This window comes from Trypanosoma theileri (genome assembly GCF_002087225.1).
Source record: "Trypanosoma theileri isolate Edinburgh chromosome Unknown TM35_Tth_28_V1, whole genome shotgun sequence".
Lineage (NCBI taxonomy): Eukaryota > Euglenozoa > Kinetoplastea > Trypanosomatida > Trypanosomatidae > Trypanosoma > Trypanosoma theileri.
In genome coordinates this window covers 225,155-246,018 of record NW_021639870.1, presented here as the reverse complement: position 1 = coordinate 246,018, position 20,864 = coordinate 225,155, and the positions used below count along the sequence as shown (strand labels likewise).

The following is a 20,864-nucleotide window of genomic DNA, read 5'->3' as shown; positions in this document are numbered from 1 at the left end:
AAAAAAAAAAAAAAAAAAAAAAAAAAAAACAAGAGATAAAGAAAAAAAATCAAACAAACAAACAAGAAAAAAAAAGAGGGGCCTATAAGGATTAAGGTACTGAGAAGACGATAATAGACACAATCACATACTCACACACACACAGACACAGAAGTATCATTACATCAAACATCAAACACCTCATCTTATTTTTCCTTTCCCCCCCCCTTATTTTTTTCCATCTCATTCCTTTCCTCATCTTTCTTCTTTTCTCTCTTTTCTCTTTTCTTCTTCCTCCTATTCCCCTCTCTCTCTCTCTCTCTGTGTAATAACGATGACTTATTTTTATTAGAGAGTCAAGGCCTGCATTCTCGCCTTGGATCGCTTTCCGACCTGCGCACTGAAGGTCGCGGATCCCACTGCCTGCACTGTACGTGTGGCTGTACACAAATTGCAGCGAAGTTCCATTCGTCGTCCCTCTTTTGTGAGAGTCGTATCAATTTTATGGCAGGAATTACACTTCACATACTCATCCAAATATTTAATAATAATCTTATCAAATGCTGTGGCCTTTTGGGTTTCATACTTAAGAATAAGACCATCATTTGTATCCAGGTTACCACGAACAGAAAGTTCCTTTTCAATGTAATCCTTTACATCTTCAATAGGACGATGAAAGGCTTGACAAATACGACGAAAGTTCGTAATGATAACTTTCTTTTTACCAATTCTCTCCAACTGTGGTGTTGGGAGTTGATTACGTTCCGTCATGGCACTGCTCTCTTTATTACGATTAAGCGCCACAAACAGTCGCTGCAGCATAACACTGTACATATATCCACCAAGTTCCTCTGCGCTATTGCTGTTGCCGTTATTATTATTACTGGTGCCCACACGTCCAGCAGTAGTGGGTGCGGCATCTAAGAAACGCTCCACCTGCATTTGTTGTTGTTGATTACTTGAACGTATTTGTTCATGTTCGACCATTCGCTTTTCCACCTCCTGTCGTGTATACCGCTTTAACAAGGCGTAGAGATCCTCTGAGGTGTAGGTATCATACGCAATAGCGAAGATATCTTCCGATCCATCTGCCAAAGTGGCGGGTGAAGTGAAGTGAGAGGGAGCCGTCGCTACATGTTCGTTTCCCCCGGCGGTCATTCCCATTTGTGTTGTATTCACATTAGCCGTACTTGTTGTCTTGTTAGCATCCATAGTAGTAGTAGTAGTAATATTATTAATATTATTATTATTATTATTATTAGTGGGATCTACACCGGTGGTTTCATTCGCCGCCATGGGGTCTTTATGTACAGGCAATACGGCATTAAAAGTGGCGGCGGTGGCCTTTGGGGCTTTGGAGCGAGTGACTTTTGTTTTTGTTTGTTGTTGGTCCTTCTGCAGGAGTGTTGGGTTTTCCTCCTCATCGTCGGATTGATCCTTCTCCACCTTTCTACGGCGACCACCCGCCAATCCCTTTGGTGCCTCACTCATATTGTATATTTTTTTTTTCTTTTTTTTTCTTCTTCTTTTCTTTTAGTTAGTTTTGTTAAACTTCTCTCTTCTTTTTTTCTATATACAAATAAAGAAAAATATATATATTTATATAAATATATATATTTCTGTTGTCTTAGATTCCGCCTGAGAGGTGGCGCTTTAGAGCTTTACCCGTGTGATTCTATTATTCCGTGTTAGCACCCCAAAAAATAATATATATATATATATATAGAGAGAGAGAGAGAAAGAGAGAGAAAGAGAGAGAAAGAGAAATAGCAATAACATTAAAAAAGGAAAGGAATACAGAACCAAAAAAAAAGATAAATAAAAGGAGGAGAACAGAAAGAATACATCCAATTAAACCTAAAGGGAAAGAAAACAAAAAAGAAAAAGAAAAAAGAAACAAACCAAAAGAAAAATAAGTGTAATCACACAATAAACAGCAACATAAAAAAAAAAATTAATAATGACAGAAAGAACAACAAACGCACATACACACATCAACGTGTACATATATATATATATGTTTGTGTTTGTGGAATGTTAGAATTATAAAAAGTAAAAGAAAATCAAGAGATGAAAAAATCTAACGACACGAAAAACAAACAAAAAGAACAATAATAACAACAGAAAGAAAAAAAGAACATGATTAAAGTGGGATAGAGAACATATATATATATATATATATATATATAAGAAAGAAAAGAAAAGAAAAATGATAGCCGAAAGGAAAGGTGAGTTGTGTTATAGTTTCCTCTTGTGAACCATAACGTAACCGTACATGATAATTACACTTATCCCAACTTGTCATTCAGCCGAATTTCTTTTCTTTTCTTTTCTTTTATTCTTTTTCTTCTATCGTATCAGCAAATAAAAGAGAGTGTGCATTTCTCAAATAAGATACTTGGGAAAATGTGAAGGATCTCGGAAAAATACACACTCTAGTTATTTTTTTTCTTTATTTGTACATATTTTCTCTGTATCTATATATATATATATAGATATATCCCACTCTTTCTTTCTTTAAGAAGACATAGAATCCCCCCAATGGACATTAATAATAATAATAATAATAATAATAAAAACAAAAATACAACAACGAGATCAAATCTCAACTAACTAAGAAGGAAAACAAACAAACAAACAAACGATGAGAATGACAATGAATACATATACAACTCCCAACTCCTCAATTTTGCTTTTTTATTATCTATTCTTTATAGCCACTGGACATTTTTTTTTTCTTTTTTTCTCTCTCCACGGGACTCCCTTTATCCTTTCACTTACTTCACACAAATAAGAAGAGAAAGAACAACAGGAATACATCAATCGTCCGGATTAAAAATCAAAAAAAAGAAAAAAAAAAAAGAAATTCACACAGAAAGAGAAAAAAAAAGGGAGGATTAAAAAACAAAAACAAAAAAAAAGAAAAAAAACATGCAATACTGAAATAAAATAAACTACAAAATCCCCATCAAAAAAACAAAAAACAAAAACAAAAGAAAACGTGAAATCAGTACCGAAGAGACATCCAACATAGATCGAATAGGAATAGGAACAGAAAAAAAAAAAAAAAATCACATTTACGAAAAATAGAAGAGAGTAGAGGGAGGGGATGAGTAAGAAATAATTTATAAATAACGTCTAATCCTTCATTCAACTCCTCATTTTTTTATTCTTCACATAATAATAATAATAATAATAATAATTATTATTATTATTATTATTTAAACCCCTTTTTGGTATACACCTCCTCTTTTTCTTTTTCTTCTTTTTTGATTTCCCCCTTTTTTATATATATTAGAATGAGAGGATGGAGCTCTCTCCACTCTCTGACCCTAAAGTCCTGCTTTCAGGACCGTTATTATTATTATTATTATTATTATCCCCAACCTCACTCGTAATGCTTTGTACGGTTAGAAAAGGCACTAATGGGGAAAAGACGGCAACGTCATCATCTTTACAGAGAGATCCTTTACTACTCCGCACTCGCCGTGTCTTATGATCTCCATTTGTGGAATTCAAGCGGGCTGTGGAAAGATCTGTTGTGGTTCCTGTTTCTATTTCTACACTCTGCCGTCCAGAGACGACAGAACGAAAGGCAGAGGCATCACATCTCTTTGTATGCATTGTTTTACCAGAGACAAATGTATGAGATTGCGGTGAACAATGTGTAGAGTCACCGGAAGTGGGAAAACGACGTGAAGAAGGCGGCAATGCACGTACTGGTGAGACTACAATACTTTTTCGCTTCTTCTTCTTCTTACGACTATGATCCTCCTGATCTTCCTGGTGTAGTTGAGCAACGAAACCAATACTACTCGCACTATTTCCACTACTTTCACTATTTTTTCCTGAATGTCTACCATATAAACGGGAAAATGCCTGTCGGAGAGAACTACCAGTCCACCAGGAACTTCTTCGTCGTCGTCGTCGTCGTTGTTCATGAGACTCCTGGTTTCTACCAGCGTTAAATACATCCTCTTCACTCTTCACTATTTCTTCTCCATTGCTACTGGGTTCTGCATTCTTACTAGATACCGATGGTAACACCACCAAAGGCTGAGTGGTGTCTACATTATCACGATCATCATCATCATCATCAAGGAGTTCCGGTATATTGTTGGTATCATATAAATATGTCAAGAAAGGTAACTGCAACTGTGTAGATAGATTCTTCTCCGTATTCGTATCACTACCACAGATGATTTCACTAATCTGATTGGGGTCTTTACCCTTGTAGTGATCCATACTCTTTAATGGTCTACATGAATTTTCATTGATTGAGACTAGTAAATATCTATTATCATTTTCCTCAACTTCACACTTACTCCTGTTTGAATCATCTCCAGATATGGTTCTACTAACACTATGACTCATATTCTTCTTCTCTTGATTTTGTGAGCACAGGAGATCACTCTTTAATTTAACACAAACTCCTCCTTCACCTTCTTCAAAACGTTTTGGAGATGATGAATTACCAATTGATTTCTCCTCTGTGCCAAATAGCATAGGAAGTGTACTAGAAGAGGTTCCACAGTTCCGTAATGGAAGACATCTCTGAAGTTTTTGATCTTTTTCTTCTTTTTCTTTTTCTTTATGTTGTTGGGAACTATTACAAGGACCATCATCTGCTGTTTCCATAATGACTAACCGTGAAGAATGCATATTATTACGTTTAGGGAGACGTCGCCTTCGGGAGTGACCTGTGAAAGTGGGTACAGTGGCTGCTCCTTTTAAACTAGAGAGATCACCAGAACCGGAAGAGGAAATTTCACTAAGAAATTGCTCTTTGTTTCTTTCTTCCCCTTTTCCAATTTCTCTTCTTCTTTTCTTTATATCATCTTCTTTATTCTTTATTTTCTTTTTCTCTGCCTCATCTATTGTATTTACACGAGGGAGTGAAGAAATAGGGTGGTTCACGCCTTCTTGGTTTGCTGTATCCATAAGAGGAGCGGACAGACGTTTCTGTACAGGATCTGTATTAACGATAACGTCAAAATCAAATGAATTACCATTTTCTTTAGATGGCACAAACTGCTTTGGAATCCCAATATAAACAAAAGTACCATTACTGGGAGTTGGTGGCTCATTTGTACTAACGGTTTGATTTTTATCTGGTACTTCACTAGAGTCTATGATATTGGTATTTACTTCATTCCTGTTAACATACATTCGCGATTGTGCGGATTGTGCGGATTGTGCGAAGAGTTTTCTCCGTGTAGTTCTACGAATTGTAAGAGGATATAAATTCACATTCATTCCTGTCTCTGCAGTTTGTGGAGCATCCATAATATTCTGTTTCTCCTGTTCTTCGCCATGGTGTAAGGATGGAACCATTGATGGGTGTATATTCATATACTTATGAAAGGAACCACAACGACAGCAACAACAACGATAATAATAATAATAATAATAATAATAATTAAAATGCAAAGAGTTTCACAGATATACCGCGTTGTGCTTGTCCAGTTTACACCATTCACCCCACTTTTTCTCTTTCCTTCCTTCCTTCCTTCCTTTATGCGTAGAAAATATGATATCTACACACAAAAATAGAAAACAAATATATATATATATATATATATATATATATATATTTATTTATATTTATATTTTAAATTAGACAATTGCTCCTCTTGATGATTGTAGTGTTTCTTTATTCCCCTTTAGTAGTAACTTGTACGTCTGTGTATGTTATTTTCTTCTTCCTTTTTTCTCTCTTTTATTGTCCTGTTGTTCTTCCTTTGTGTGATTCCACTGGCGATGTCCACACACGTGGGTGGTATTCGCTTTGCTCAAAAAAACAGAAAAAAAAAATGAGAACAACGACAACTAAAGGGGGACACTACCTATTATGGCCGAAACAGAAAAGAATAAAGAAAAAGAATAGTAAAAAAATATATATATATATACATATATATATATATATATATATATATATATATGCATAGAAAATCATATCCCAATGGGTAGTATTTATCATTCTACACAGAATAATAATCTTCCACTCACTCACTATCATTATCTTCTTGGTGCTATTGTACACCCTTCCCCATCCACAAACGATATAGTAGCAAATAAATAACAACAACAACAACTAGATCCATTATTATTATTATTATTATTATTATTATTGTTAGTACCATCTAGTAAAGAAAAAAAACTCTTCACCCACACACTCCCTCAATAAATAAAAAGAATAAATAACACAAACATTAATAATAATAATAATAATAATAATAATAATAATAATAATAATAATAATAATCAAACGGTCCTCCTCCTTTTCTTCTTCTTCTTCTTCTTTTTTTAATCCAACATGGATGGTGGGGGTGGTGGCCGCAGTACTTTATCCTCCTCTCGAATCTCCACTTTATATCCCGTTGAACTCTTCTGTTCATCCTTTCCATCCCACCAGTGATGTTGTCCACTTGTAGGGCCTAAACCCCGCTGTTGATGTAAATACTCACGGCCCGGCTGTACATCTTGAAAGTGTTGAAACTGCTGTCGACTGAGCTCCGGGTCATACACTTCTTCCATGTACGTCTGCACATCCTGGCCAGTGTCTTTGGGAATCCCCATACTATCAAACTCATAACTGCGGGTGCGAGTAAAGTTGTGATGTTTCTCTAATACATAAATAGCACGACGGGCCTCTTCAATACATTCATCAATTAAGAGTTTCTCCGTGGCGAGGGCACGACGACGAAAGGCAAAACGACAATAAGCAATCATACTACGTCGTCTAATGCTTTTAAAATCCATAAGACCTTTAAGAATATTACGATAGAGAAGGAGTACAAGACTTTTATGTTCAGGTGTTGGAGTGAACTCCCACGACTCTTTTTTTCCCTTTTGTTGTTGTTGCTCTTGCTGCTCTTGTTGTTGTTGAAATTGTTGTTTCTGTTGTTTTAAGAGGAGCATGGCAAAGGATGCCCCACCGCAAGAACCAGCACGAAACATAATATTCGTACTAAACCCCTATTAAAAACCAAAAAAAAAAAAATAACAACTATATATATATATTCAACTGTATGTATGTATGTATGAATGTATATACACTTCTATACTTTCCCTCCCAAAGAAGAAGAAGAAAAAAAAGAAACAACAAGAGCAATTGTAAAACAAGAAACCACATTTATTAATCATTACTGGATTCTATTTTTTCTTCTCCCCCTTTCCTTTTCTTATATATATATAAGGAGTAGTTTCTCACGAAGGTCCATTGAATTCTAGATTCACTTATAATGCGTAAAAAAGCAAAGGCAGATAAATGAAATGCATACATGGGTTCAAACACCCACTCTCACATACAATAAAACAGTTCGTCATTGTCTCTTCTTCTCTTTTTTTTTTTTCTTTTTCTTTTCAATCCACTCAACATCTTTTCACATAATTTCTTTCATACGTCTTTTTTTTTTTAAATAATAATAAAAACATGCACTATTTGTAATGCTGATCCACATTCTTTCTTCCTTCCATTGTTTTAAGTCTCATTTCACAGAAATGTATATTCCTTTCACTTCTTTTTCTTTTCTTTCCTACTTCTCATTTCTTTGCTCAATCGGGTACCTGATAGACCGCCCTTATGCGGGGCGTAAGAGAAAGAATATACATAGTCGAGTGAAATACATAACTAAAAGCAAAGGAGAAGGATGATGAACACACAGCAATCTAAACAAAGAAAAAACAAACAAACAAACATCGTTGGAGACATGAATAAAAAAAAAAAAAAAAAAAAAAAGCAAACACGTATGCACACACACATGCAAAAAACAAAACAAAACAAAACAAAACAAAACAAAACACTCAAGGAAAAGAAGAGAAACACACTCTTTATATTCCTAATTTTTTCTTTCTTTCTTTCTTTTTTTTCTTCCTTCCTCTTCTTTTTTTTTTTTTTTCACTCTTGCTCTAGTCACAGTACTGGTACTAATAATTCCTTTCCTTTTCTTCTTTTCTTCTATTTCTTCTTGTTATTATTCTTATTATTCTTATTATTTACTCAGAGATACTCAGAGGTCCACAACGTTGCTAAAGAACGGACAGTTTGGATTAAAACTCACCACTCCATTCTCCGACATAAAACACTGCAGCACCATTGGCGCCGTGGGCCGCTTGGTGGGATCCACCACCAGCAACGACACCACAAAACTCGCCAACGCCAAGGAATAATTATTCGCACGAATATCATTAAACACCATCGCAGAGAATCCACTTCGCATGGCCTCCTCCGACATTATTCGCACCGTCTGCGCCGTCACTCGGGCAGTGGCGAGAGCATACAAAACACATCCAAGACTCCACACATCACTGGCGGTGCTGGTGTGGCCAGTCCAACACTCCGGGGCAATATACGGCCGAGTGCCTCCCCCACGACCGGCCCGACGTCTATCTTCCTGCACTAATGCCAATCCAAAGTCCGTAACAACAATAGGAATGAAATCTTGTGTGAATTTAACGGAACAACCGGTGACTTCTCGTGGAGAACGACGTTCCTTCTTTCGTTGTGGGGTATGGGCAACACTACCACCAGAAGAAGCAGCAGCAGCAATAGGAATCGCAACAGGAGCATTTCCATCTTCATGATTATTATTATTATTATTATTATTATTATTATGATGAGGACGATCATCAATTTCATTCTTGATACCATCATCATCACTTTTATCTCCAGATTGCGTGTTACTATTATCTTGTAAGGGTACTCCAGAAATAAGAATGTTTTCTGGTTTAAGATCACGGTGTACGATAGGTGGATGCTGTGAGTGAAGGTGCACCAACACAGAGGCTAATTGACATGCAATGGAGAGAAGTTGTTCCTCCGTAAAAGCATTTCCACGCATGATAAAATCAGTATCTGTATTGCTACTATTAGCAGGGGCAGTACTATTATCAATACTATTACTATCATAACAACCTCCACTTCCTGTAGAAGTACCATCATTACTACAAGTTTGTGTTCCCACTACGGCTTGTGCTGAGGGAAAATTACCTCGATCAAGAGAAGAATGACATCGTGCAGATGGATGTAAAGTATAGGATGATTTACCCGGTCGGAATATAGAAAGACTGTTATTACTATTATTCCCTGGTAGAATACGAACCCAACCTGTGGAATCTTCTTCTTCTTTTCTAGAGTTATCTTCTAATTGTTTCCCCAAACGAGCCTTTTCTTCTTCTTCTTTTAATTGACGGCGTAGTTCATCATTGTGTTTCGCAGAGTGTTGAAGAACATAACGGCAGAGATCTCCCATAGGATGATAATCCATCAAAAGACAGAAGTATCGCGTGTGAATTGGGCCAGAATCTGATAAACCAAAGATTGGGGATTTCTTTTCATGAGGCATGCGCTTCGGTATAGGTTCCGCTATTTTGGCTACTGCAGGCTTCTGAAGAGAATTCTTTACTTCTTCACATGGTTGTTGTTCTTTTTGTTGTTGTTGTTGTTTCTGTAGGGATGGACTTCCAATAGGATCAATAGCTGGTGATGGCTTCATCATATTATTATGACCTCCTATTTCACTTTCCTTTTCATTTGATGGTTGTATGAATGTCATTGGTGTTGCCTTTGTTGCTGTTGTTGTGGTGGTGGTTCCTCCTACAGCAGTGAGAATGGCATTTCTTTCAGGACATACTGTGACATTTGGAGGAGAAAGGGATAATGGTAATGGTTGTGGTTGTTGTTGTTGTGGTGGTGATTGGATCCCGAGAGCTTCTTTTTCTTCATTACGTTTAACAGCATGAGCCGCACGTACAGCTTCAGCAACGGATTTGGGTTTAACCATTGGTACTTCCTCCTCCTTCTTTTTCTTCTCATCCAGCGCTGTGTTTTTACTTTCGACAGCATATGCAGGAATAAAATTGGAATACTGCATATTACTTACAGTAGGTTGAACATACCGCAACGGTGCATAGGTTGTAATATTATTATTGTTATTATTAATATTACTACTTGCAGTAGGAGGCTTTGTAATATTATTTTTCTGAGTTATTGGTGTAAATGGCATACCACCAAAACCTGAAGAAGTAATATCAAAGTTGTTGTAATGAATCGTACCGCGTGGGGCATAGGAAGTACGAGCAACTGTTTGTGTAGTCGGAACTTCTCGCTCAGGGATATTTCTTGTTGGCGGTAATTGAGATGGATCTGCAAAGTTTAAGTAATGTACCTTTTTTTCTTGTTGTACTACTACTGGTGCCACCACTGCAGGTGTGTTGTTAGTAGAAGCTGGATTTAGATTATCTGGTACTATTGGCTTTGGGTTATTATTACTATAGCTGCTGCTGTTGCTGTTGTTGTTGTTGTCTTTAAATTTCTGTGGTGGTTGAGTACCTTCAACATGGGTATCATTATGTGTCACTACGGTTGCTGCCGCTGTTCCTGCTCCTGTAGTGGATACTACAGAGTGAGTATTATTATTATTATCACTATTATTATTATTATTATTATTATTATTATTATTATTATTATTATTATTATTATTGTGATCTGTAGGTGTATTTGTGATTGGAATGGGGGTTGCTTGCGGTAGTGATGGCCGTTCCAACTCCACAAGTAAAGAACCCCGTTTTTCTGTTCGTGTACTCTGCTGTAATGTAACTCCTTCACTCAACTGTGGTTGTTCTCTAGGTGATTGTAATGGGATAGGTTTACCTACAGAGATAGATTTGGTATTCCCAAGTGTAAGAGGCATGAGATGTGGTGAAAGGAGTCTTTGTTGTAATTGTTGTTGTTGTAATTGTAATTGTTTTTGTTTTTGTAATTGTTGTTGTTGCTGTTGTAATTGTATTTGTAGTAATTGTTCTTGGGCAACCTTCAATACAGTCATCTCATCACATGGTGAACGTCCATCTCTTCTCTGTGTTCCTGTGAGTCTCCACTGGGCTGGTGGAAGGGCCAATTGTGTCTCTATAGACATTTCCCCGCCTGTTCTTGCTGCTGCTGTTGTTGTTGTTGTTGTTCCTCCCACTTGTTTTCCAGCCCCAAATTCGTAATTCATAAACATATCCCACAGGCGAATAATACATGGATGTCCCTGAACAGAGTTAATCGTTTCACACTCTTGAATAGCACTTAGGCGTTCTTTATCATCTTTACAAATGAGATATTTAAGAGCAAATAAGATGCCATCCGACCTACGGCGGGCTAAATAGACAGAGGAAAAGGCCCCTTCACCAATACAGCGAACCACCTCATATCGTGAACTCTCTGTTGTGTTTTTAACCACATAATCTCTTTCACGTTTTGGGTTTTCACGTACATGTATATATTCCACAGCCGGAGTCGTATTCGTATTCACATTCGTATTAGCAATAACATTATTCACAGTTTTATCCATCTTTCCCATCATACCTTGCTGCTCTTTACAAAACATCACATTCATATCCTTCATATTACTTCCATCATTCGGCAATCGTCTCTCTGCATCTCCATTAGTTAATAGACATGTAGCCAAATCATACTCACAATCATTTCCACCAGCTGCGGTGTGTTTCATACGTACTGAGAATACGGCTAATACCGATAAGGTAACCGTTAATACAGCAGAAATAGTAATAAGTACTACGTGAAGACTATTTCCACCTGTTTTCTTATCTTCTGGTGCTGGATGAAAGGCATAGGCAATTCGAAACGGTGTAAATGTTACAGGAGTAAAAAGTAACAATAAACTCTTCTTTGTATTCTCAGGAACTTGTACAGGCACCTTTGCCAGACAAACATATACATGAGCGGCAGGTATAGTGGGATGAAAAGTAGCCACAGCAGCGGTTCCTGGTTGATAATTTACATACACATCTTCTGTATTCGCTACGGTACCAATACATACAGGATTTCCAGAGAGTCTTACAAACGCACTACGTGGAGGTTGAAGTGGAAGTGAAAGCAGTGAACCTTTCGTCTTATCATTCATACTTGTACTTGTATCCTCCTCACTATTATGATTAGACTTACTACGATATATATCATCAATAATATATACAAATCCTTCCACGTTGGGTACACTTGAGGTAAGAAGACCACTTGTACGGTAAAAAACCACAGCTGATCCAATCCCATCACTGTTAAAACCACCCACTGCAAAGAATGTAAGCATTGCACCTAACATACCTGCAGGAAGTGTAAAGGCAAAGAATGTCTGTGAGTGTACAGGTGTGGGGAAGGAAAAACAGGAGAGTGCCTGCCATTCAGAAGAACTACCCATACTACTAACCATAGTAGTATTATCTCTATTCTTATTGTTAAGATAGCTTTCCACATCCAAACAGTTAGTAAAACTACTGTTTAGAATAAGACATAGTTTACCATCAAATACAAAGAGATGACGATTATCATATACGGAAACATTAAGTAATGGATGGGAATCATTATAACCACTAGGTACAAGAAGTTCTGGGTTAGCGGGTAACTCACCTACTAAGTGAAAAGAAGGAATATCATTCAAGTTATCATTACTTTGATTTCCATTCTTTTGCTCTTTATCAAGAGTGGAATCTAAAATAATAGTTTGTACCACAGAAGATGGATGCCAGTAATTATGAAACTTTTCTATTTCATTCATATTCTCATTTTTCGCAGTCCATGACATATTATCTGTACATCCTGCAGAATCCCTCTCTACATCCAAATCTTTCTTTACATGCTCATATGGACAACCATGTGTTTCTCCTCCGGCAATGTAAATAAGTCCACTATCCACTGCTACTAATGGATTCCGCACTGGTGATGAGAGACGAAAGGTATCGGGAATATATTGTCCTTTCTTCGTATCGTAAACATCAATTGAATCCAATGGTTTACCTGTTGTGATATCCACACCACCAATAATAATAATGAAACCCTCACGTGAAGTACAGGTGGCATTCGCACGGAATAATGGTAGTGCTTGTTCTTTTACACCTTCTCCCTTTATTTTATCATTATTATTATTATTATATAATTTCTTGTGAATGTGAATATGTTCAACAACTTCTGTTAAATCACTGGAGAGTTGCCATATACTTCCATATTGCTGTTGTACAAGAGAAGCATTTGCCAAACCTTGATGATCCGGGAAATAATAACTACAAGGTCCAACCACAAACAAGAGAGAATCCTCTTCTTCACTTCTATCGACTCTTACCACGGCAGTGGGACCAGAGAATCCAAGAGATACATACACTTCTTCTTCTCTTTTTCTTTTTCTTTCATATCCCTTATTATTATTATTATTATTATTATTATTATTATTATTATTATTATTATTATCATCATCATTCTGACTACTGTTATTTCCACTACGACTGTTACTACTATTACTACTGCCACTACTACTACTGTTGAAATTCGGTAAAGGTACACGTAGTTTAATAGGCAATTCCAAGTGCCGTGTAAACACCTGTTGATTGGGATCTAGTATATCCACTGTGTTGACTTGCTGTCGACAGGCCACATCTACACAGCCGCCAGCGATGAGAAAAGAGGCATTTACAAACACCACCGCCGTGTGGGCTCTACCACGAGACATGCTGTTTTCAAATGGCACCCACGCACTTGCTTGGTGATTATCCGCAATAGCGGCCAAACTAAATAGTGCGTTAATGAGAAGAGTTAAAACACAAATCAGAATGAGATGTAGAAACCGCATTTCTTTTTTACTTTTTTTCTTTATTTGTTTCTTTTTTTTTTTTTAAACCCTCAATGGTTTTCCCCCAAATGTAAGAATAATAACAACAAGATAAATCAATAGCAAGAGAGAAAAAAAAGAGAGGAAAAATGAAAAACCAATAAAAAAAAACGGTTATGCCTTTTTTTTTTTTTCCTATTCTTGATGTTATTATTGTGCTACTACTGCTACTACTAGTACTTTTATTTTATTTATACTATATTTTATACCTACAAGAAGCAAAAGAGAGAAAAAAAAAAGAAAGGAAAGCAAGAAACATAGACAGACATACATATGTATACATATATATTTATATAAAGTGAGAGAATTAGAGAGAGAAGGAGAGAGAACTAAAAGAAAAACCAAAAAAAAAAAAAAAAAACACGGAACGACGCATAAATAGAATTTTACATAAATAAATAAATATATAATAGTTGCTACATCATTCTTCCCTATTTTTCCGTTTTNAAAGTGAGAGAATTAGAGAGAGAAGGAGAGAGAACTAAAAAAAAAAAAAAAAACACCCACACACGCATAAATAAATAAATAAATAAATAAATAAATATATAATAGTTGCTACATCATTCTTCCCTATTTTTCCGTTTTCCCAAAGCAAAAAAAAAAGGCACAATTAACGTCATAGCATAAATACAATCCCCTTTACTACACATCATCCTCACAGAGAGAGAGAAATAATAATAATAATAATAATAATAATAATAATAATAATAAACACCAGTAAGATTCATATTTATTTTCAGCATCTCACTTTGGTGGTGAAGGTGATGAGGATGAGGATGAGGGTGTAGGTTCCTTCACAATAATAGATTCATCATCACATGCGAGGATAATTCTTCCCTTCTTATTTTTCTTTTTCTTCCTATTCTTATTCTTTAATTTCTCATCATTTGTATCTTTCGGTGATGATGGAAGTTCACACATACTTCGACAATCCACCATTCCCGTTTCGTTTACTCGCCTTCCATCACTATCACTATTTATATGATTAACTACTGTTGTAGTGGATAAGATTGGAGTAGTCCACGCGGGTGTAGAAGTTGTGGTTCTTTCAATAGTTAATTCCACATGCGCTGGGGATTTATGGGTTGTTGGCCCTGGTAGTGTTAACAGGGATGGAGACTCGGTGGAAATAAAGAAATCACATTGTTCATTTTCCTCTACAATTTCTCCAAAGTATTTCCTTAACTTCTGTTGATGAAGTTCTTCTTTCCGTGATTTTTTCCTTGAAGATGGAATAGAAGAAGCGGCATTGGAATTCCCTTCACGTGTGGAAGCCTCTACGGTTGTATTTGTATTCTGCACAAATGTTGACCGAGAGAGAGTTGGAGAGGGACGACTATACGTTTCTGTGCAGAAAGTATTGTCCATTCCACTACCATTACTCATAGTTGGATGACTGTGGCTTTCATGAAGATCAGAAACCCCAACACCAGTAATATCCATAGTAGTATTCGTATTCGTATTCGTATTAGTAGTAGTTTCTCCTGGAACTGTTTCTGGAGTATTTCCTCCATTTTTATTATTATTATTATTATTATTATTATTATTATTATTATCCGCTGAATATCCAATACTCTTATTTTTATTACTTTCATACCCACCACCATGAATACTCTCTATTTTACTATTCGTATCATTAGTATGATTCTCTTCCTTCTTCTCATCACCAGAATTATTATTATTATTATTATTATTATTATTATTATTATTATTATCCTCCTCATCCTCTTCTTCATCCTCTTTATAAAGGGATACGGTTGTGATGGTATCTGGATTTCCAAATGCGTCTTTACGTCGTTTACAAATTAAACGAAGTGCCTCTTCCGCACTTGGACGCCGCACGGGATCCGGTTCAAGAAGATACACCACAAAGGCCGCTAATGCCAAACTATATCCATACACTTGTGTTAACTCATCTAATAATTTTTTCTTAAAATCAGGATGATTGGATTCACTAAACATCACCTTCACATTATCACTTTCCACACGTTTTGCACATACCGCGTAAAGAATACATCCAAGTGCCCAAATATCTACTTTTGTAGAATAATGACGTTGCCAACATTCAGGAGCCACATACGGTAATGAACCCACTCCCGTTTCACAAAAGGTTTTATCCATTACACGTGAAAGTCCAAAATCTGTTACTACTACACGTAAAGCTTCTGTATTTCGAGATGATTTATTATATCCCCATCCTTCATCTTTTTTTCCTTCTTTACTGGAAGAAGAAATAGATTCAAGAAGAATATTTTCTGGTTTTAAATCACGGTGTATAATAGGTGGTTTATGTCGATGCATAAACTGAAGAACGGTAAGAATTTGATAGGCAATACTCACAACAGTTGTTTCTGGTATCATGGGTTCAGACTTTTGTTGTCTAATCCACTTACCAAGATCTCCCTTTTCATGATAAGCCATCACAAGTGAAAGATATCGTTCTCCAGACTTTGCGGTTGTTAATGCCGCTTGTTGTTGTTGAAGAATTTCACTGGCACTATCCACACGTACAATAACTGAACAATCTGGGGATTTCCATGCATCTCCTCCATTCTTCCGTCCTCTATTATTATTATGATGATGATGATGATGATGATGATGATTATGATTATTATTACCATTCTGTAGATGGGTATCAAATCGATAGGACATAAACATATCCACAAGTTTAATCACATTTGGATGTCCCTGTAGTGCAAAGGCCACATCACACTCTCGCATAGCCTCCACTCGATCCACATCATCTGCACATTGTACATACTTTAATGCAAATCGTTCTCCATCCTCTACGCGTTCTACTAGATAAACAACAGAGAAACTTCCACGACCCAGTCTATGCAGAACTCGATATTTCCCATCTAATAAACCATGTTTTTGATGGGCTGGTAAAGCAGCACCACGACCAATATTTCGTCTACGTTCTTTTTCATCCTCATCCTCATCTTCATCACCTTCGTAACCTCCATTAGGACCTAATAATCGTTGTCGTTCTTTCTCTTCACGGTTTCTTCTTCTACGCCATCTCAGTAAACATATAATTAATAGTACAATAAAGACTACTAGGACCATCATACATACAAGGAGTAAAGCAATGGTAGTCTTGGATATACTATTATCATCTGAAGGGATAGGAGCACTTGTGGTAGTGGTTGTCTGTGGAACCCAATTCGTCACTGGTGATAAAACAAATGGTCGATCAATATTTAACACTTTATAAAGAGCAGAAGTACATGGTTTTGTGTGTTGATTCATTTTATGATTTGTGGAATGATAATAATTCTTTTTGCATTGCGGTAAACTAGATGCCCCACTTGAAAAACACATATATACAAACAACTGTTCATAAAATATACTTGTACTTTCATTACCAAAACTTGGTTGTTTACGTCGACGTTTAAACATAATGGAATTGCTATTCTCATCAAAAGATAAATGATCCAATGTAAGGTTAAGTATACCATTTTCTAATGAACCTACAAGAGTTATGGGTCCTACCGCCATATAAGTCTTTGTTACGGTTTTATTTGTATTAGGATCTCTTGTTTCCACGGTTATTTTCTTTGTATTAGCAGAAGTTAAATTACCAATATCTAGTAAGGGTTCATTACACGTTGGGCTATCAGATAATCGTAATAAACATGGTTTATCACTTACTTTATGATGATGATGATTATCATTATTATTATGATAGGCCTTTGTATCATTAGGTTCATTGATATCAGGACAAGCCTCTGCAATGTTCTCTGTGAAAAGAATACTAAATGTAAAATTATACCACAGTGGTTCATATCCATTTACATATATAGTGATATTCCCATCATTATTGGGTAAATCTTTAGGTGGAGGAACAGGCGGTGGAGTTGGAGGAGGCGTTGGTGGTTCTTCTGTTGGTGTTATTGTTGGACTTATCATTCTTGTTATTGTTGGACTTGCTGTTATTCTTGCTGTGATTGTTGAGAATAATGATGATGATAATGAACTGTCTGTATTATCTTCATAGAATTCCTTCTTTTTCTCCTTTTTCTTCTCTTCTTCCATGGGTTGTATAGGAGTTAATGAATCCTTTACTTCACTTCTTCTTCTTGTTATTATTTCATCATCTTCTTCTTCTATGGTGTCTATACCGACACTCCATGCATGTAATCCTGGAGAAACAAATAAAGGCGGTAATACTTTATCGGCAACGGCAATATAATGAAATCCAATCACATCCACACAAATATGACCATCATCTACATTCATAGTTCCAGTGAAAACATCAGAAGAAACACCTGAACCATCTGGTGGAGGAATTTCTCCCCCAATAAGATATAAAATCACTCCATCTAATTTAGGAACTGTGGCGACAAGAGCATTTGTGCGAAGTGGAAGTAATCCAATAGGAACTTCTTGTACATATCGCCATTCCTGCATAAGATCTTCCCATACTTGTAGACGATCAAATACACGATTATTGGTTGGTCCAATGACTGCTAATGTATGATTATATAGAATAATCTGTGGAGAATACCAATGAAGGGGTTGTGTACATTCATAAGAACCAATATTCGTTTTAAAGGAAGCTGGGTCAATTACAGAGACTGTACTACTTACATTCACATCATTCACATTCTCATTATAATTATTATTACCAGAATGTGTGTAACCACCTACAATAAATAGTAAATCACTACTTTCTAAAAGACCAGGTCCAATAAGTGGAGAATCTAAAAGCCAACCAGCATCAATAAATTGACCTGTTTCTACATTATATTGAGAAACAGATGCTAATGGTTCAAGATTTTCAAGAGAAACACCTCCTACAATATAAATCACATTATCCCCACTTCCAACACAACTTGCATTAAATCGTAAAGTGGCACTAGTGGGTAAACTTGTATTTCTTATATCTACCGTCACATCATCTACAGGTGAAAACTGTTGTTGATATAAACGCATCACTTGTACAGATCGAAGAAAATTACTTGTATTTTCATTAGAAGGAACAAATACACTTTGTGGAATCATTGTACAGAAACCAATAATATAAGTAGCACGACCAAGACGAACCGCATTAGCCGTTCCAACAGCTGGAAACCGTAATTGCAAAGGAGCTCGTGGTGGTAAAGGTGAAGATGTTTGCATATCAATATCATTAATATTCCATTCTTTATGAGAATCATTGTGAAGAAGCATCCATGAAGGGACAAGAACACCTAAAGTAAGATCTAATACATTTACTGTACGTAAGGCATAATCATTAAGGAATTCCTCTAATTCCGTAAACCATGGAGAAAGTTTGGCACCTCCCATAATAAATAAATAACGGCCCATCACAACCGCAGAAGGGAGAATACCCGTATTTTCTAACTTCACCGCACTGGCCGTCCAACCCACAAAACTCACACTTGTGGAAATAACACTATTACGATGATGATCATGTGTATCTGTTGTAACTCCATGCAGAGAAAAAGAAGATGATGAAGATGATGAAGGTGTTGAGGATTTATTGTAGACATTACGACTACGAGTAGCATGTAAAGATAAGGCACTACCACTATGGAGTATGGAAAGAACTATAAATAGATAAAGTACCATCATCCATCTATGAAAGTATTGCCGTGGAAACCGCAATCTTGGCTTTTCAATATTGACATTAAAGCCGGAATTGACATCACTACTACTATTACTATTACTGATATTACTATTTTTGCTTCTTTCCTTCATTGGCAACTCTTTTCAAAGAGATATCTATATTTTTCTTTTATTTCTTTCGAGTTTTCTCTTCACAAATCTCAAATTCACATCCAATACAGCTGTCACATCAAAGAAGAGAGAAAGAAAGAACCACAACATTATTATTAGTCAAGAGAAATATATATATATATATATATATATATAATGTATATATACATAAACAACAACAACGGTTTCCCCCCTAGGCTAATCATTAACATATAAATAGAGGGGTACACATAGATAGATAGATATATAGATAGGAAGAATAACCATAATAATAGTAATAACAACAAAACACAGACACATACACTCTGTGCATCACACACTCATTAGAAATAAACTGACGTTACCATCAGTTTATTATTTTATTTTTTTCTTTCTTTCTTCTTCTTCTTCTTCTCTTTCTTTCTTTTTTTTTTTTCCTTTTTATCATCTTTCACATAATTGCCGATGGGGGATGGACATTCTTCCCTGATGATATCAAAGGAGGAACGGAATCCAAAAAAAAAAAAAGATAAAAAAAAAAAAAGCCCAACAACACCTCTCGTCAGGGTTGCGAAAAGATTTCGATTAACACAACCACGCAAACAGACACACACACCACACAGACAGAGAGAGATATTTCTGAGAAGTGGAAGGTTCAAATATAAACAAAAAACACATCAAAATAAAATAAAAAAAAAAAATGAAAGAAATCAAAGGATTTGACGACCCCTCCAAGAAGGGAAATATCACATAGGATAAGAAAGAAAAGAAAGGGAAAACAAAGAAAAAGCTAGAATAATAAAAGAAGAAAAAAAAAGAGGAAAAAAGAGGGGTCCTGAAATTTCCCTTTTTTCCCATTTCATCCCAAATTCCACTTCTTTTTATTTTTATTTTTTTTCCCCCCCTTTTTTTTTTTTACCTGCAACATTATCCGAGTGTATCCTTGTCAAACTTTGCTTTTTTTCATTTTTCTTTTCTTATCCAACTTCGCCCTTATACATTGTGTTTTTTTTTTTTTTCATATATATACATACATATATATATATCTTTTAATTCTTCTATTAATTGTTTTCATTCCTTGTTTATGGGTCCAAATTATTAGTCTTTCTTTGGCCGGGGTTGAGAGAGAGAGAGAGAGTTGTTAATATTTCCGCTTTATTCGTGTGCTCTCTACTGAAGGATAAGATACCCCTTTTTTTGGTTTCTATATATATATATATATATATATATATTAGATCTTTCACATTCACTCCTTTTCTCTCTTCTTTTCTTCTTCCTTTTTATGTGTGATGTCCACACCCTTTGGCAGACTGTCCGAAATACCCTTTGCTCCACATTGAAGTTATCAAGACTCTTCAAAAGGTAAAAATTTCTTCTTCTTTTTTTCTTTGTTTTTTATTTCTCTTTTTTTTTTTTTTAATTTTTCTTTTGCCAAAAACCACTCGGCTCCAATGTTATTTGGATTTGTTCACAGACATCTTCGTTAAACTCTTTTCCTCTCCCTCTCTCTCTCTCTCT

General features: G+C 35.9%; 5 protein-coding genes across 5 annotated transcripts; all 5 read right to left on the bottom strand.

Moving 5' to 3' along the window:
- Positions 1 to 327: 327 nt before the first annotated feature.
- On the bottom strand, positions 328 to 1,470 carry TM35_000281790 (translation initiation factor; the record flags this gene model as incomplete). The annotated part of the gene is made up of 1 exon (XM_029028210.1): positions 328 to 1,470. The coding sequence occupies one exon, from the start codon at positions 1,468 to 1,470 to the stop codon at positions 328 to 330; it is 1,143 nt and encodes a 380-aa protein (XP_028880529.1).
- Positions 1,471 to 3,273: 1,803 nt separating this feature from the next.
- On the bottom strand, positions 3,274 to 5,313 carry TM35_000281780 (uncharacterized protein; the record flags this gene model as incomplete). The annotated part of the gene is made up of 1 exon (XM_029028209.1): positions 3,274 to 5,313. The coding sequence occupies one exon, from the start codon at positions 5,311 to 5,313 to the stop codon at positions 3,274 to 3,276; it is 2,040 nt and encodes a 679-aa protein (XP_028880528.1).
- Positions 5,314 to 6,285: 972 nt separating this feature from the next.
- On the bottom strand, positions 6,286 to 6,939 carry TM35_000281770 (uncharacterized protein; the record flags this gene model as incomplete). Its single annotated transcript, XM_029028208.1, has 1 exon — positions 6,286 to 6,939. The coding sequence occupies one exon, from the start codon at positions 6,937 to 6,939 to the stop codon at positions 6,286 to 6,288; it is 654 nt and encodes a 217-aa protein (XP_028880527.1).
- Positions 6,940 to 7,991: 1,052 nt separating this feature from the next.
- On the bottom strand, positions 7,992 to 13,604 carry TM35_000281760 (putative protein kinase; the record flags this gene model as incomplete). The annotated part of the gene is made up of 1 exon (XM_029028207.1): positions 7,992 to 13,604. One exon carries the CDS (start codon positions 13,602 to 13,604, stop codon positions 7,992 to 7,994), a length of 5,613 nt encoding a protein of 1,870 aa, XP_028880526.1.
- Positions 13,605 to 14,387: 783 nt separating this feature from the next.
- On the bottom strand, positions 14,388 to 19,349 carry TM35_000281750 (protein kinase; the record flags this gene model as incomplete). The annotated part of the gene is made up of 1 exon (XM_029028206.1): positions 14,388 to 19,349. One exon carries the CDS (start codon positions 19,347 to 19,349, stop codon positions 14,388 to 14,390), a length of 4,962 nt encoding a protein of 1,653 aa, XP_028880525.1.
- Positions 19,350 to 20,864: the final 1,515 nt, after the last annotated feature.